Consider the following 17,511-nt stretch of genomic DNA (forward strand, 5'->3'; position numbering starts at 1 on the left):
AGAGATTGTGTGATCTGTCTTTTTTTTAATATACTGTTAAAATCTTTCTATTGTCAAACTTTCTTTGCTTTTCCAAAGGCAACCAGTTCTAACTCAGGCTGAGACAATCGTTGATCACATCGATCTGTGGGCGTTCCTTAGGCTATCAAGTTTGTCATTAACCATATTACATTATTGACAATGTTGATACCGTATCACAGTGTCAGCCGCTTCTCAGGTGACCCATCATTACATTTTAAAAGGAACCTTCAGGTAGGCCTACTACATAGTTCTATTGATAGTAAATTTTTCCAAAAGATTAAACATGTAAATTTAGTCATAGCCTAGATCACCATTTTTTATGTAGGTTTTGTGGTTTGTTTGAATGTTTTATAAATAATATTAATATAATAATATATTATGATAATAAAATACTGTGTAAAAGTTTTCTGCTGTATCACTGCCACTGGCTTATGGTTATACTATTCTGTGCAGGATAGGCCTAGCTATCTATGATAGGCCTAGCCTATTCCTGCCCTACATTAAAATGATTATTGTTAAAAAAGCAAGGAATTTGTTCGTTTGCGCTACATTACATTTGCATGATCCCCGGAGAGTATGTTCGATTTAAAAGGCTTTTCTGCACAAAAACCAAGACTGCCTAACCCATAAGCCTATTTGTCGGGGGGATCCAGAGACATCCTAAAATATGGCAGGGGCGGATCCAGAGAATTTCTGAAGGGGGAGGGGGAGGGGATGAAGCACATATGAAGTTCTCGCCGCCCAGCTCAGCCCCACCACGGTTGGTGTAAATAAGTGGCAAATAATCGAGCTCTCGCGAACGGACATAACTGCGGTCTTATTCGCCATCAGGAACCAGAAAAGTTTAATTTGTTAGGTTACATGGCCGTACAGTTCAACCGATGAAAACTTAAGGACAAACTGCTCACTGAACAGTTCACTGCACACCTTTAACACAGTAAATGAGTCAAAACGAGACTCCATTTTCTCACAAAATCAACTATATAATTTGAATGGTTTCATTTGGCAATCTGGGGCCATCGGAACGACAGTTCGCTAAACTTCGGAGTGAACAGTCAATTGTAGCTCATAAATTAAGCTTTCTTGCCATGTAAGTCCCAGCATGCTGGTTGCTTAAATAATCATTGATCATTTTTTCTTTAAAATTTTGTATTCAGAACTTACCCCGTCCATGAATGACACCACACGCTTAAGGCCATAGCTACAAATTTCGAGTTTTCTGCGGTTAGTGCGTTCATGCATAAGATGTAGGTCAAATTTACCTGAATGAGCTTTTGTCGCAAATAGAGGAAAAGTTTTCATTATGTACTGGATTTTAATAAATGGTAGTTCAAGTCCCTATTAATTTTCAGTAGAATAGGTAGCGCAAGTGTCTCGTGTTGGAGTGGCTGCTAGCTGCACGCACTCCCATAAGGTTGGAATGCAAGTGAACCTCCCGGAGGGTGGGGCAATCAAGAGACAACACTACCCTAGGCGCATGCGGCCCAGGAAACTTCGTTTTCTAGATGCCCAGAAATATATTGTGGTGTATATATTGTGGTGTATAGGCAATCAATAATTCTTTTACTTTTTTAATTTTCATTTTTTTTTTTTTTTTACTTTCTAAAGCCTGCACCCCCACCCCCACACCAAAATCTGCACCCGATTGTAAAAAGTAAAATAAAGGAAGCAGCTTGAGCAAGTAAAGACCATAAAACATGTACTGTAGGAGCAGTTTGGCACAGCAGTTCAGTTGTCCAATGAGAATCAAATTTGAACATATGTTAGTTCAAACTTTCTTAAAATTTTCTATTCTGCAGATCAGTGGTTCAGGAACCCTGTCATATCATCATGATAATACCAACATTTTCAGTCCTCCTGTCTTAACCCTTTCACATGAATAGACAATCCTGTAGGGCCAACATTATAGGTCGAGGGAAAATGTTATCTGATCAGTCCGTTCTTTTACAGTTTCTCCAATAGATTTAAGTGGGTGATGACAAAATCATGGAGACAGATTTTAATATCACCACACTGAGCTGGATGACTGGAAGTACAGTGGCTCCTGCACATCAATCAGACACTGCTGGTTACATTGGTGTTATAGTTGCTATCATCTTCTTTGGTACCAATCTGGTTCCTGTCAAAAATGCCAACACGGGAGATGGTAAGCCAACATTTTTGGTGCCCAACTTGTGTTTGTAATAATAAAAAGGCAGCCAGCCAGATTACATGTAAACTTCTTGACCTCTATCCCTCTCTATGACCTGATGAGGCATGCTGCAACAACTACATCTCGTCACTCATTAACATTACAGTAAATGTCGTTGAAGTGATCACACTGTTGCCCTCCAATTAAAGACAACTTTTGGGACGAGGGTTTTATGGTCTTTTAGCAGCTTTGGTCTAATATTTTTTTTAAGTATTAAAAAGAGGCATTCATTTGGGGCTGCAGAAAGGTGGTCCTTAATTGGAGGTGGTCTTAGGGGTCTTTAATTGTAGGAATTAGACCTGTAATCATGCACTGTATGTGTCCATCTCACAGAGACTGTGTGTATCATTATTTTCCACTAGCACTAGCTGGCTCCAAATGCACACAAAAAGGTGCAACATGTCTGGCAGATGGTTTGAATGAAGTCCCCTTTTGGTTTGGGTTTAGTAATAAAGTATTAAGAAGCTGCACAACACAACAAATTTGGTAGACTTGCCACAAGTCTCTAATTTATTGGTTTTTCATAGAGAGACTAGGTATAAAGACTTTCGAAGAGCGCCACCAATGTCTGCTTATATCGAGAAACTTTTTAAATCCCAGAAAAAGTATACTTATACAAAGTATACTATGGAACGCCATGCAAATAAGCAATATGGAACGCCATATGGTGCCAAAATCGATTTATTTTAAAGCATTTTCACTGATTAAGACAACGTTTAGGGACGAACCCAGTCTACAAATTTGGTTGAATAGCAAATCAAATATTTTTAGGCTGTTGATCCCTCAGGTAGTGGCTGACATCAGGTAGTCAATGTTTGTTCAGTGTGGGAAATCATCTTTTTGACCTTTAATAGTGGCACTTATTCTCCCATTATTCAAAATCAACATCAACTTCCTCTTCGTCATTGATTTTCTTTTAGGTATATTCTACCAATGGATAGCCTGTACGGGCATCTGGTTAACAGGGCTAGTGGTTCATCTTATTCGTGGCTGCCCGACGTTTCAACCAATTGCGATGCTTGGAGGATTTCTGTGGACAACAGGTAGTTCTGGAAACTTATAGCCATGTTAATCTTACCAATCATGTGACCAAAAGGTCTTACAGTACAATTTGGGTTATATCTTGGTTCATTCAGACTCGGATAATAATTGTCTTCGTTCTTTTTTTTTTTATTTATTCTATTTTCTGTGTTTTTAATTGTTTCTAAATGAGCAAGCTTAATAAAATTAAATTGAACTGAAAATCATTTACAGTTTTATCTTCAGATGAGCGGTTCACTATGCTTCTTCTTTTTCTTATGGGCCAACTTCATAATTGAAGGCTTTGGCCCAGTAGTTTTTTTTTTTTTTTTTTTTTTTTGGGCAGTTTTTGTATTTTTACTATATTTTATCTCTATTATTATTAGGAAATATTACAGTGATTCCAATCATCAAGACAATTGGACTCAGTCTGGGAATACTCATCTGGGGCTCATTGAATCTTTTGGCTGGCTGGGCAAGTGGAAGGTCAGTAGAGCTCAAATTAAATAATTACTGTATATTCTAAAAATGTTTTTGAAATTATTTTTGCATATGATTAAAACTTCTTCTATGTTTGCTTTTCTTTAAGATTTGGTTTGTTTGGTCTTGACAAGGATGTTATCACAAGACCAGCCTTTAACTATAGTGGAGTGGCGCTCGCAATGTTAAGGTATGTCATTGTTTGCAAGGCTGTGTCTCTCTCTATCTGTGTGTCCTCCCTGTTTGTTTTTGTCTTTCAGATCTTGGATCTCTGTCCAACAATGTATCTGCTATCTGTTCATTTCTGTGTTTTGTCTGCTGTATATGTGACCCTGTCTATGTCTTTCACTGTGTATAGTTCAAATTTTCCAGACAGTCCAGGGGCGGGTTTAGGGGACTGAGCTTCCCCCCACCCCATTCTTTTGGAAAGAAAAAAAAAGGAAAGTAAAGAAAAGGAAATTATTGATAGCCCAAAACGCTTCAGAGGTTATTCCGGGAAGTCTAGGAAACAAATATTTTGCATGCATGCCCTGAACCCCTAGGGTATCATTGTCTCTCAATCGCTCCCCATTCAGCCACCCCCCCCCTTGAATCCACCCCTGCAGTACACTACATTACACTGTATTTAAGGAGGGGGTGGGAGGTAATTACATTGGTCTGAGATTGCCCTTCCCTGTCCCTTGCTGGCACCACCAACACTGGTCAAAATAACCAGGTACGTTGGTTAGTGTCACCAAAATTATTCATCCGATGCCAACCTATGATTTAAACAATACATGCCACATTCACTGCAATGTTCATTTAGTCTTGTTAATTTTTTTTTATCTCGTAGCGTTGTAGTAAGCTTATTTTTGAAGCCCTCGGTTGGTGTCCAACTTCCAGAGGAATCTGAACATTTACTTAGCAAACATGTGAGTCACAACCCATTAACTACTATATCAAATTTTACCATCTGCTTTCCTCTAGTGTCAAGCTATCACCATCATCATTATCATCACCCACACAATTGGTTCAGTTATTTCTTGATTTTGGTTTTGGGAGTAAAGGAAAGAGTTGAGTTGTCTTTGTCTTTAAATGTTCACAGTAAAGTTAAGTTTTTCCAGTACAGCATTAATTATGTTTTTCACATAAGGCTCCATTTTATACGGGCAAGTTTTTAAGAAAGTCTGCAGTCCAACCAACAGACCAGAGTAAACCTGTATTCAGGGAGTCGGCCTGTGGGGTGCAAAAATTGAGAATTGCGGAACTAAATCCCTGTTCCAATGAAAAGTTAATGATGATATTTTTAAGTATTTTAACCCACTTAGTGGAACAAATTTGCCACCATGGGAGAGGGGGTTTTGCCAGCACACCTCACACACCACTTACCCATGTGGTCTGTGATTGAAACATGTGCAAAATTTATCAGCAATGGAATTTATTTATTGCAGTAAACATGTTAAAATTTTGTTCAGTAATGTGTGAAATCCCTGGAGCTTACACATATGGTCATTTTTTTTTAAAATAAAATAATAGAGAAAGAATAGAGGCTATTGTTTGGCCAAGTGGACTGGACAACAACTTTAAACAAGGAAGATAGAATAAATGTGTCCTATGTTGTATTATAACATGCTTTAGCTCACTTGACTAAACTGGTGATAGACACTGTGTCTATCACCAGTCAGGTTTTTAGGCCCCCAGTTCAATTCCTATTCAATGCTGCTCTGCTTGTATTTCAATTGGAAGGCTGAAGTACAAGTAACGCACCATCTTTGGATTTGACATTCGAGCTGTTGATCTCCTGCAGGGCCACTGAGAGGGGGCAGTGGAGCAAGATCCCCAGGTCCCAAGCTTACCAGGGGGCCCATAGAAATTGCAGTTAGCATTTTTTTTCCAATATTTTTTTCAAAAATAATAATTACTATAATTGGCCCTCAATAATGGAATGGGTCCCCTAATAATGGGCCAATCCAGATTGACAAGGCCCCAATACTTCTCGCACTCGTAACTGAGGGCCAACACCAACCCTTGACCCTGTTACAGTTTCCCCACTTGGCGACCCTGGTCTCGTGCAACATGGCCGCTTCGCCGGGCCCATGTGAACATAATGAGCTAACGCAGTACATTCTGTGGAAAAGAGTAGGAGATTGTCTTCCGGTGCACTTCACTAGCAGAAGGAACCCACTAGAATCAAGTCTTCGGACTATTAGCTTATGCTAGTAGCTTATCTTAAAATAAAGGTCTCCCTTCAATTATATACCACTATTTGGACAGGGGTTCCATACCAGCTTTGGTCTCTAATTAGAATAATAAAGATTAAAGACATTTGTTGGTAGTGGCCCACAGCAAAGTAGTCTTTAATTGGAGTGGTCTTTAAATAGAGGGAGATCTAAAATGTAATAATAGTATTTCTCCATGATAGGAGTTGATTTGACCTCATTTACATCTCTTTATTCCATTTAGGACATTGATGTCAATTTTCATTCAAACCGACTTCAGTAGTAGTAGAACCATCTTAAACATTGACGACGAGACATCACCATTATTAAAACACATCCAGGATGAGGTAGAAACATAGTTTTAAATTTTTCATCTCAGTTGAATATTAAGGAGGTACCGAAATTGCAATTGCTCTTGTAAATTTTGGTATAACAACCATTGCTTTGAAAAAGAAAAATGTTGGGTAGAGTTAAGGATTGGTGGGTGGGGAGACATAAATGGCATGACACTTCCACCAATAGGGATGTAGCTTAAAGTGGTGTTGTAGCTTGGAGGTTAAGATGCTTGCCTTCCAATCCCATGATATTCGGTTAAAATCTGTGACAGCTCAGGATTTTTTTTTCTCATAACTAAAAATACACCTCCACTTCCTAAGCCTCGTAATGAGACTTCGCTGATCAAGAATCACAATAATTCATTAATTTAAAAAGGTCATAGAATGTCAGCTGACCTACTGGCATACGCTGGAAGGTCACCCTCTATTAATATGGTTTTTAAAAAAAGGGGGGGGTTGTAGGGAGTACTGATTGCCCAATCTGGTACTGTGGAGTTGCAGACATATGTGGCAAAGACAAGTTAAACCAGTCCATTGTCGCAAAAATAAATTTTGAGTTAGTAATACAGAGTTACAGTGTAAAATAAGAGCTATAAAATGGTAAAGAAATCACTCAAATCCGACATTTCCTTATAAAGTTACAAGCGTTTAAACATACAGCTGTTTAAAGAACAATATATGAAAAATCACCCTTCAAAGTTTATGATTTCGGGCATTTCTTATGCAGTAAATTTCATCAAATCCTTAAAAAGTGTTGTTTTAACATTGAAAATGGGGAAAATAACAGCATAGCATTTAATATGTATAGACATATAAAGGTTTAGTTTAGTGCAATAAAATAGATTTTTTTTTTTTAAATTGATTTTCCAGCATGTTTTGGCCATTTTCTATGAAACACGATTTGTGACGAGTGACTGGTTTGGCTTGTCTTTGCCACATATGGGAAATTATCTTGTATTGCGTTACATTCTGGCACCAGTACTGTGCCTCATTGATTCAATCTACAACATGCTTTTCATTCATATTTGTGCTCATTTTAATTTACCTCATAATATAAAATGTGTATTTAATTCAATTTTCTTATTTGTTTTCTATATTTACTGGTATTATTTGTTGTTTATTATTGATTTAATTTTCTAAATTTTTATTAAATTGCATAGTATATGTGGCAAAGACAAGCCAAACCATTCACTTGTCGCAAATCCTGTTTCAGAGATAGTGACCAAAAAATCCTAGGGATGTCAACATTTTTGAAATCTATTTTATTTCACTAAAACTAGCCTTTATATATCTATATATCATGCTATGCTGTTTTTTCCCCCATTTTCAATGTTAATTTTTAACGATTTAATGGTGGTTTCTGCCTGAGAAATGCCTGAAATCTTGAACTTCAAAGGCTGATTTCTCAAATATTGTTCTTTAAAAAGCTGTATGTTTAAACTCCTGTAACGACTTCATAACTAAATGTCGGATTTAAATGATTCTTTTACCATTTTATAGTGCTCATTTTATTGTTCAATGCTGTATTAATAACTGAAAATCGATTTTTGCGATGAGTGACTGGTTTGGCTTGTCTTTGCTACATATTTTCAGTATTCATGTTTGTACTGAAATTTTTTATTCCTAATAATAAATCTTGTTATCTATTGAAAGTAATTCATTGGTGCCGTGTGCAATATGGCCCATGTGCACCTTAAAGAACACAGTACACTCTTCGGAAAAGAGTAGGGGATTGTCTGCCGGTGTACTACCCAGAATCACCACCAGAAGGACCCCGAAACAAGTCTTCAGACTTCCTGCGTTATCCTTGGCGTGATTCACAACAAAATACTTTGTAGAAGCGGTTTGGCACAGCGTGAATCGTTTGGTTTCACAACCTTGAGGTCGGGGTTTCAATCCCTCGCTGTGCATTTCGCTTGTGTCCTTAAACAAGACACTTTATCTACATTGCTTCTCTCCACCCAGGAGTATAAATGGGTACCTGGTGGGGTTGCTTGCTCCTGCGCTGAATACAGCAGCAACACTTAAACATGTGGATCCAATGACCAGGGACAGAAGCGCTTCGTATCTGCAAAGAAAGGCGCTATATAAATAAATATATATGAATATGAATACTTATTTATGTTATGTTATATGTTATGTCTCAAATGGTGTATATATAATTTTTTATTTAACCCAGGTGGAGGAAATTATAAACCAAGTCAATTTTGAATTTATTTTTCCCTTATATATAAATATTATAAAAATTTACCACATTTTGTTTACCTCCCTTTGTAGGTAAACACGCAAGTTAATCAACCTTTAAATACTGATGATGCTTCATGGGTCGACAACCTGAGTCCAACCAAAAAACGAGTTATGTAAGTGTATAGTGATTTCAACTCCTATAGTCTATGGCGATTCAAGTCGGGTCGAGTAGTAAGGCAGGGGCATCGCTAACTACAGCCTTTATATCAGCGCTGGTTAAAGATCCCCAGTGTTTAATACAACACATGGCCCCTACCCAGATTTCCTCTGGATTTACCCCTGAAATAATAATAAGCTATTCTAAGGATTAAAATGTTACGTGGTAAACAAATTTATGAAGAATTTCTGGCAGTAAATTCTAGTGCTATAGAAATGTTTATGATTGATTTAATGATTGGTTGATTGATTGATTGATTGATTAATCAGGCAGGGTTGAGATATTAAATAGAATAATTTTTTTAACTTGACCTCAAAATTTGAATCATTAATATCATATCAATTTTTTACCATTTTATAGTGCTCATTTTATTGTTCAATGCTGTATTAATAACTGAAAATCGATTTTTTTGATTGATTAATCAGGCAGGGTTGAGATATTAAATAGAATAATTTTTTTAACTTGACCTCAAAATTTGAATCATTAATATCATATCAATTTTTTAGGGGCATTTGTCTCTCAATGGTTGCAGGGATTTTCTATGGTGTAAATTTTGTTCCTTGCCTCTGGATTCAGGATCATATTGAAGGAGCAAGTGAGAATGGTAAGCAATCAATGGTTGATGTGTTTTTAGTTTTCCATAACCTAACATAATAATATAAATAATTATAATCTAACATTTATATAGCGCATTTAGCAATAACCCACCTCTATGCGCTTTAAATTATTTCCCCCGTTTAGTGGACCAAACACATGTGGAACACAACCTCGGCTCCTTGGCGAGCACAGTTCGATAAGCACCAGGCACCCACTTATACTCCTAGGTAGAGAAAGACAAACGTAGATAAAGTGCCAAGGACACAAATGACCTGAAGGTCGAGAGTTCAAGCCACATCCATTGCCCATAGAGTCCTGTTGGACTTTAATATTTATGCACAGTTTATAAAGTGACATAACGCCTATGGTATTTTATTCTGTTTACTGTGTTAGGCAGCAAAATTGATTTGAATATTAGGCAAGACTTTTTTTATACCTTGTTTAGCCACAAACTACAAATATTGATGATTTCAAATAAAAATAAAATTTTATTTTTGGCCCCGCCTCCACGAAAAATGAAATTTTTTCTTTTATTTTAATTACGCCCTCTGCTGCCTTGAAATCTACAAAGATAAGATATGTATATTTCTTCCTAATTATATAAATTTGAAGCATTTAACCATCCAATTTTACATTCACTAATAACATTTTATTTTCATTTTCTCCTTCATCTTGATGTTATTGGCAAACTATATACTATATAAGAAAACAATATTTTATTTTTATTCCACCTTCCTCTGGTGATCTTTAAAAAAATAAGTGCGTTAAACAAGAAATAAAGGAAGTCTCGTCTTACGCACTATGACTCAACATCTGCGGCGCACAGGTTTTTATAGCTAAACGACTCTCGTATTTTGTGCAATATAAATGAATAACCTTTAACCTCTGCTCCACTAAGTGTGAGCGCTTCAGTCTGTTGTATGAGAGAAAGTGCCAGGGGGTGGGGGGGGGTTAAATCTTTGCCTATATCCCAATGGGTATGTTATTGCCTTGATAGTGAGTGTTTTCAGGTTTGAATATCGCCAGACATTTTTATTTCATACTTTATACAACTGAAGTAAAGGAACTTTTTGTTTAGGAACTATGCTTGATACGATTATGACAACATGTTCCTATTCAAGCACAGAACGAGAGTTCATAATAAATCAGTGTTCTTAAAGTCTACTACTGAAGTTGTGTGTGTATGTGTATATACATATATATATATATATATATATATATATATAATATTATATTGAAGAAATTGAAATTGATGATTTATATTATATATATATAATCAATATATAATCAATACATACAATAAATATATATAATTAATATACAGTAAATATATATATATATTTACAATGTAATATTATCTTCATTGTATTATTACTATTATAGGTTTGGATTATGTATTTTCTCATTTTTGTGGGATTTTATTTACCTCAAGTACGTACTTCTTTGTGTATTGTATATTGAAGAAAAATCAACCACAGCTACCGCCTGGGATCGTCCTCCCGTCACTGGTCTCGGGGGTGATGTGGGGAATTGCCGATTCGGGCTGGTTTGTCGCCAATTTTTATCTCTCTCAATCTGTCGCTTTTCCAGTTATCACCACGGTGAGTAGATTGTCTTAAGCCCTGTAAAGGCTATAAAATTTTGTTTGATAAAAAACAATTACATGCCTGAATATGGTCATGATGACATCACATCATGACCATATATGGGCACATCATGACTATATATGGGCATACCACAGTTTTTTGTCAAAGAAAATTTAATAGTGTGTACAGAGCTTTAGTTATTTTTAATTGCATTATTGTACAAAGAATACAAATACAACTTAACTCTGCTGCTCGAATTGTATCTATTATTCTAAAATTTGAACATATTTTAGCCCCACATTTTGTGAAACTGCCACTAGCTTCCAATCACTGAGCAAATTAAGTTCAAAGTGCTCCTTTTTACATTCCAGTTCTTTTCCATTTCATTTTTTCCTTTATTGGAAAGATTTTATAAACACAAGATGGCGTTCTCCGCGATTTACGCGTAACAAATATAGTAGAAGTGTCGATTTGGCACAGAAAATTAATCACTTTTGGGAGAGGGTGTCCTAGTCGTTGCCATGGATCTGAGATAGGGTGTTCGCATTACGCCAAAGTTTATTACCAAAGTAAATTAATTGTTCCCTAATTGTTCAAAAGGGAGGGCGCATTGTAAATCGGACACTTCTAATTTTTACGTGTAAACGTAAAGTCGCAGGGTGTTCGCTATGGTCAAAGCAGTCAAAGTTCAAAAGTTTTAGTTTTTAGTTAGTTTTTATATAAAAGTGCTGAAAAGATCTGAATTACAATGTAAGAGGAAGACAAATACAAAACATCAAACAATGTAAATTTACACTTAAACTGAAACATCAACATCCAAAAAGTATTAAAAAAAAGTGAATTATAATACATTAATATAGGCCTACAGTATGTCTTAATACCAGTCATGATATTTTATGGTTTCGTATTTTATAATTTTGTTTTCATTATCTACATAAATCTGATTAGTATCATAGAAGCAGTAATGGTTCGAAATACTTCAATTGATGATAGTGTTTCAATTGGATTATACAGACCTACTTGTTCGAGGAATTGATATTTTAACTTGCTCATAATTTTAAAAGCCTAGTTAGGCCTGCTTTAATGATTTAATACAATACCAAATTTACTGAAATAATCTTTAATGTATACAACGAAGCCTTGCGAAAGAAATTAAAGTTATTGAGTTCTGGTTTAACTTAATGGTTTGCTTAATCATATTGTGGATACTGTTTCTGTTATGTAGGCCAACTTTGGGCTGAATTATATCAACCAGAGATGCATTAGATAGGTGTAGACGAAATATTAATGTATTTATATTATACCACTGATACCATTCACAATCACCCATGTCACATTAACTAATTAAATGTCTTGACCAACACTTCCAAGGTAGGCAAATTTAGTTTGTCGGAAGAATTAATGTTATTATTGAATTTGTCCAGAGAAGATATAATATGTGGATTTGGCTGTTGACGAGCATATTTCAATTAAAATGGACTATCCATGAAACCTCTGTCAGCAAGCTGTCCGTCGACGAAACATCCTGTCAGATAGCTTCAGAGAGGCTTTCTGACATGGTCCGAACATTATTTACAAGAGACACAATAGATCACAATACAAATAATTATTAAACCATTTACCGATTTATTTTTGAGAAGATTTGGAATATTTACCTGCATAATTAAAAACACTAAATTTTCTATAAGAAAGTGTGTCATGTTTCAATGCTTCAAGTACAAAATATATCCAGAGTGTGTATATAATTTAACCACAATTTTTTCGCTTGTCACTGCCTCAATTCTGTTTATCACAGTTTTGTGTTTGTAGTTCGAAACACACACTATTCTATTATACCACTCGGATACCAGGGAACAGTTAACATGACTTAATCATGAAATAAAGCCCATCTTGAATTGGAGCCCTCTCTTTAGTTTGTAAAATTAGCCTTGAAAAAAGCTCATGGGCTTCTTTTCAAGATAGCATACGCTTTTCTTTGAGACAGTACATACACTGTACATTAATTTCAAAAAACAAAATAAATTGAAAACAAGCTTGGTTTATACAGTAGTTTTGGTGATTTAATGCCAGCTCCATGATACAGATTGATGTTACATTGACCTTATTTATTGTTTCATAGTAGGAATTCACAAAATTTACAGCATTCATTTTGAAAAGAAGCCCCTGCATCTGCCCCAGATTATTACAGCCCTTCCATTATTATAAAGAATAGTAATACGTTACCAGAATAGAATGATTCTTTCACGATTTAAACATGGCCTACCAATTCTTCTTATCATGAAATTTTAGCGCTATCACAGTATGGAAGTTTCAAATTCAATGCTCAAAACATAATTTTTAACATTTGATATCTGTAAGCTGTGCACAATATTCTGTACAAGAAAGGTTTTGGACACGTAACAGAAAAATAAATCTAAATATGCCATGCCACTTGTGACACATCCATCCATTAACATGTTCACAAAAAATGTTGGCGAATCGTCCTGTCGGCAAACTGACATTCGGCAAAATGTGGTGTAGACAAAATCTTGTGTCGGCGAATGCTATTTCGATAGTCTATGCCAAATATCTGTTGGTGAAATGTCAGGCCACAAAAATTATTCATCTAAATATGTGACCTGGTGGCACATCCATCCATTAACATGTTCACAAAAATTGTCGGCGAAATGTCTGTCGGCAAATTGGCTGTCGGCGAATCGTCCTGTCGGCGGCAAATTGGCTGTCCTCGAATCGTCCTGTCGGCAAACTGGCATTTGGCGAAATGGTATTTCGGTCGATAGTCTGTAGGCCAAATATCGGCCAAATGTCTGTCAGTGAAACGTCCGGCCATGTAGGAGGCCCATTTCCATAGCATATTGTATCCTGTGTTCTATGTAATTGTATATTGTTAATATTTCATCGTGTTATTATAATTACAGTTTGATATTATAAACGTTATCTATTATATATGTATTCGTGTTTCTTGCACTTTATTTATTCATAAGCAACTTAATTCATCTAGTTATGGCGATGATAAGAAATTAAATATTTAAACAATTTATCACTTTCTACAGGATTGCCAGCTGCTATTTCTGGGCATCCAGATGTGCATATTTTCAACATAGACTCTATTTCCGTGCTAAATTTATATTTGGTTGCCCCCTTGAGGGAGAGGTATAGCGGCTCTAGATTGCCAGCATCAGCATCCCAAAAAAGTTGTTCACCAACCAAGGTGGGGCTGAAGTGGATGCTCTCAGACCTCACTAACTTTAAAATCTTGTGTCTGTGGATAGGTGTAGCAGGTCTCCACTCTCAGTTACTACCAGATTTGCTAAGTGCCACCCTAACTCCCAACCCTCGCTCTCACTATAATGGCCGGACCGCTTGCAAAATGCTTCCAACGGCTATGACTTGGTACATAGTTTTTTTTTTAGCGTGGTGCAATCTCTGCTTATTTTACCTAAGCGTGGCGGTCATTTTTCGTTTGTTCTCCCAAGCCACGCTTAAGTATAGCTGGTGAGGCCCCTGTAAGAATATAAACCTACTCCTTTAAGTAAGTGGTTTTATACCCAAGAAATGACAACTCTACGACAGCACATTAGAATTACCTTACCCACAACCACTACTTTTTCTTATTTGGCTTTATAAGCAAGACTTTTCTATCCCTTGTTTTGCGAACTTAGTTTTTTAAATATTGTCAAAGGGTGGAAACAAAATAAAAATAAAATGCCACAAACATTCAGATAGAGGAGAAAATAAAAATAAAATTTTATTATTGAATGTAAACAGTGTAATGGGATGATTAAATGCTTTAAATTTATATAATTTGGATGAAATATACATACCATATATTTGGAGATTTCAAGGCAGCAGCAGGCATAATAAAAAAAAACAAAGAAAAACTTAAATTTTTTTCTGAAATTTCAATTTTTTTTTGGCGGCAGGTGCGTTAGTTCGCCAAAATAATATTTTATTTTGTTTTGAAATCACCAATATTGGCAGACGACGGGTTTGCGAAACAAAATACAGTATAAAAAAAAGTCTTATTTTACCTATAAATCTTAATTCGTCTAATAATTATGTATTTATATTTACAGGGTCCAGCTATAATTGCTTCACTGTGGGGCGTGTTCTACTTCCATGAGATCAGAGGAATTAGAAATTATATAATTTTAACATTGACATTTGTGGTCACAATTGCTGGAGCAGTTTTAACGGCTTTTTCTAGATTGTAAGCTAAATTTATCGTAGGCCGTAAGGCAACTTATTTAATACTTTTAAATGCTGAATTCATTATTTTTAAAATTCAACCAGAAACAGTAGAAATTTCAATTATTTGATGAGTATATTTACTATTTCAATATAATCTTTTATTATTATATAATTAATACTTTTAATTAATATTTTTCAAAAACACTTTATTGTCCATTTCAAGACAGGTAGAATTTGTGTTTCCTTTGCAGCTGTGTTAAAAGGGTAAAAATGATAAAATTACGTAAAAATTACAAGACAAATCAACCTGACAATAACAAAACAGATATTAGCAAGTTAAATAATGAAAGTTCGGGAGTTTTAAAAGTCATTATATAAAATTTACAATTTATACCTCAGGGACAGACTAGTGTCAACATTTAATTATAGCAATAGTATATCATAGGTGATATTCATGTTGCTATTGTTTTTGTTTTTATTATCATTATTACGTCTGCCAAAGAGGTTATATATTCACCGCTGTCTGTCTTTTAGCAAGATTATGCAAAAACTAAGGAATGAATCTTCATAATATATAGTGCAATTGTATATAATAATCTAAAGAGATTTAAGAAGAAAAATGTCACAGGACAAGATCAAGGTCACAGAAATATATATTTAGTGAACTTATCCTAAAAACTATAGATGGAATCACCCGAATGTAATTGTTTGTGTATGTTTAATGTATTTTTTTTCTCATATTATATGAATGTTATACAGTATTAAAGATAACCATTAGTTTTGCTATAAATTTATATTGAATATTTGAATGGTTTTTGCACGTCCTAAAGTCTTAATTGAGGCTGAGATGACAGGGAAAAGAGCAAGAGGAAGACAAAAATTAAAGATGTTAGATTGGATGATGAAGAGTTTGGGAGTTAGAGATGGAAAACAGCTAGGCGAGATCGCAAACGACAGGAGAAAATGGAAGCAGAACCCACCACCATGATCTGTTCACGGCAATCGATGCCATGACACTAAAAGGGTGTCTAAATAATACAATAATGTATTTGCCCTCTAAAAGAGAGACAAACTGATCAGAGGTGGTGCCATCACCTTCACTCCTGTCCCATCCCCCTTCCGTTTGGGAGAAAAACTCAAGTCATGTGTGGAAGAAAAAAAAATGTATTTATTTTTCACATATATTAGTAGACTTTCAAAACCCTAAATAGCTTCCAGTGCTTTGCCCATTGGATAACTTTTTCCATCGGAGACATCCATCCGTCGCCCCATCCTTCGGAGACATCGCACATCAGACATGCCTTGCATAATTTTTATGTCTGTCAACCCATTTTATAGCCGAGGCATTATGGAGAATCATTAATTATATCAATTTTATTGATCACTGAGTATTGCTAATACTGTACTAAGGACTTATTCGTTGTGAGTTAATGAACATCAACAGTGCCATCCACTTTCTGACTTTATTTTAGATCCTGTTTGTTTCAACCTGTCTCAACAAAAACATTATTCCAAATGGATACAAGTGCAACTGAAAATTTATGCGCATCAGTATCCAGTCTGAAGCCGGACCGAAACTACTATACACTTACGATTTGGGCGAATAATATATTCGCATAGTGGAAAACAGGCTTTACAGGCAAAAATGCGACTACCACTCAGAGAATTGAACACTTCAAATCGAATTTTCACACAGTATTCTCCTCAATGGAATTCAAAGACATCTAAAAGTTGATATCCTCGAGGCGTTACTGTGAGTCTGTAATGGCCGATGTCGAATTTATGAAATGTGTAAGCTGCCTGCACCTCGAGCCCTGACGATTAGTGCCAACAAATTTTCACAAAAACGTGATACAATAATGACAAAATGATTATTATTGTTTATTTTCGGTAGTTATTTCAGGCGCTCCAAATTTCTTTCCTATTCTTCTTCCTATGCTTCTTCCATTTTACGTTAAATTTAATTTATTTTACTAAATAACATCCTTGTGTTAAATTTAATTTATTTTACTAAGTAATATTCTTCCGCATAATAATAAGAATGTGTGTATGTATGTACTTCTACGAATGGATACCTTCGAAGCAAGAAATCAAGTTGCCTTTACGCAGCTCGTACATTTTATTCGTGTGGGAAATTTTTAAGCTAAGTTAGGACATCTAAGCACTGAATGTCAGGATGTATTAACCTGTATAATTCAACCTGTCACACTGATGGATCTAAATCAAAAGTTGAAACGCGGCGTTAAGGCATGTTTACACTTCAACGATAACGATAACGATAAAAAAGCTAAAAAGCGATTGTTGATATTGAAAACAAAAGAAAGTTTTTACAATAGAACGATTCGATAACGATTTATCGTGTATACCATAACAAAATATTTTAACAAATCAAATCAAATAACGTCATAATCATGGAAAAACGATAAAATCGTTGCTACTACAACGATTTTAATGTTTTTCCATGATTATGACGTCATCTGATTTGATT

At 35.4% G+C, this 17,511-nt stretch overlaps 1 protein-coding gene across 2 annotated transcripts; it reads left to right on the forward strand.

Moving 5' to 3' along the window:
• Positions 1-113: 113 nt before the first annotated feature.
• On the forward strand, positions 114-15,825 carry LOC117114456 (transmembrane protein 144-like). Of its 2 annotated transcripts, none has more exons than XM_033258126.1 (10): positions 114-252; positions 1,972-2,167; positions 3,133-3,255; positions 3,619-3,718; positions 3,822-3,902; positions 4,545-4,623; positions 8,523-8,605; positions 9,156-9,253; positions 10,630-10,847; positions 14,909-15,825. In XM_033258126.1, exons 2-10 carry the CDS (start codon positions 2,008-2,010, stop codon positions 15,044-15,046), a joined length of 1,080 nt encoding a protein of 359 aa, XP_033114017.1. In that variant the 5' UTR covers positions 114-252; positions 1,972-2,007; the 3' UTR covers positions 15,047-15,825. The 2 variants fall into 2 exon arrangements, with proteins under 2 accessions (XP_033114017.1, XP_033114016.1); XM_033258125.1 differs by lacking the exon at positions 4,545-4,623 and adding an exon at positions 6,155-6,257.
• Positions 15,826-17,511: the final 1,686 nt, after the last annotated feature.

The sequence above is a fragment of the Anneissia japonica genome, unplaced genomic scaffold (genome assembly GCF_011630105.1).
Source record: "Anneissia japonica isolate Jap-2015-1 unplaced genomic scaffold, ASM1163010v1 scaffold1374_len1023071_cov147, whole genome shotgun sequence".
NCBI classification, from domain to species: Eukaryota; Metazoa; Echinodermata; class Crinoidea; order Comatulida; family Comatulidae; genus Anneissia; species Anneissia japonica.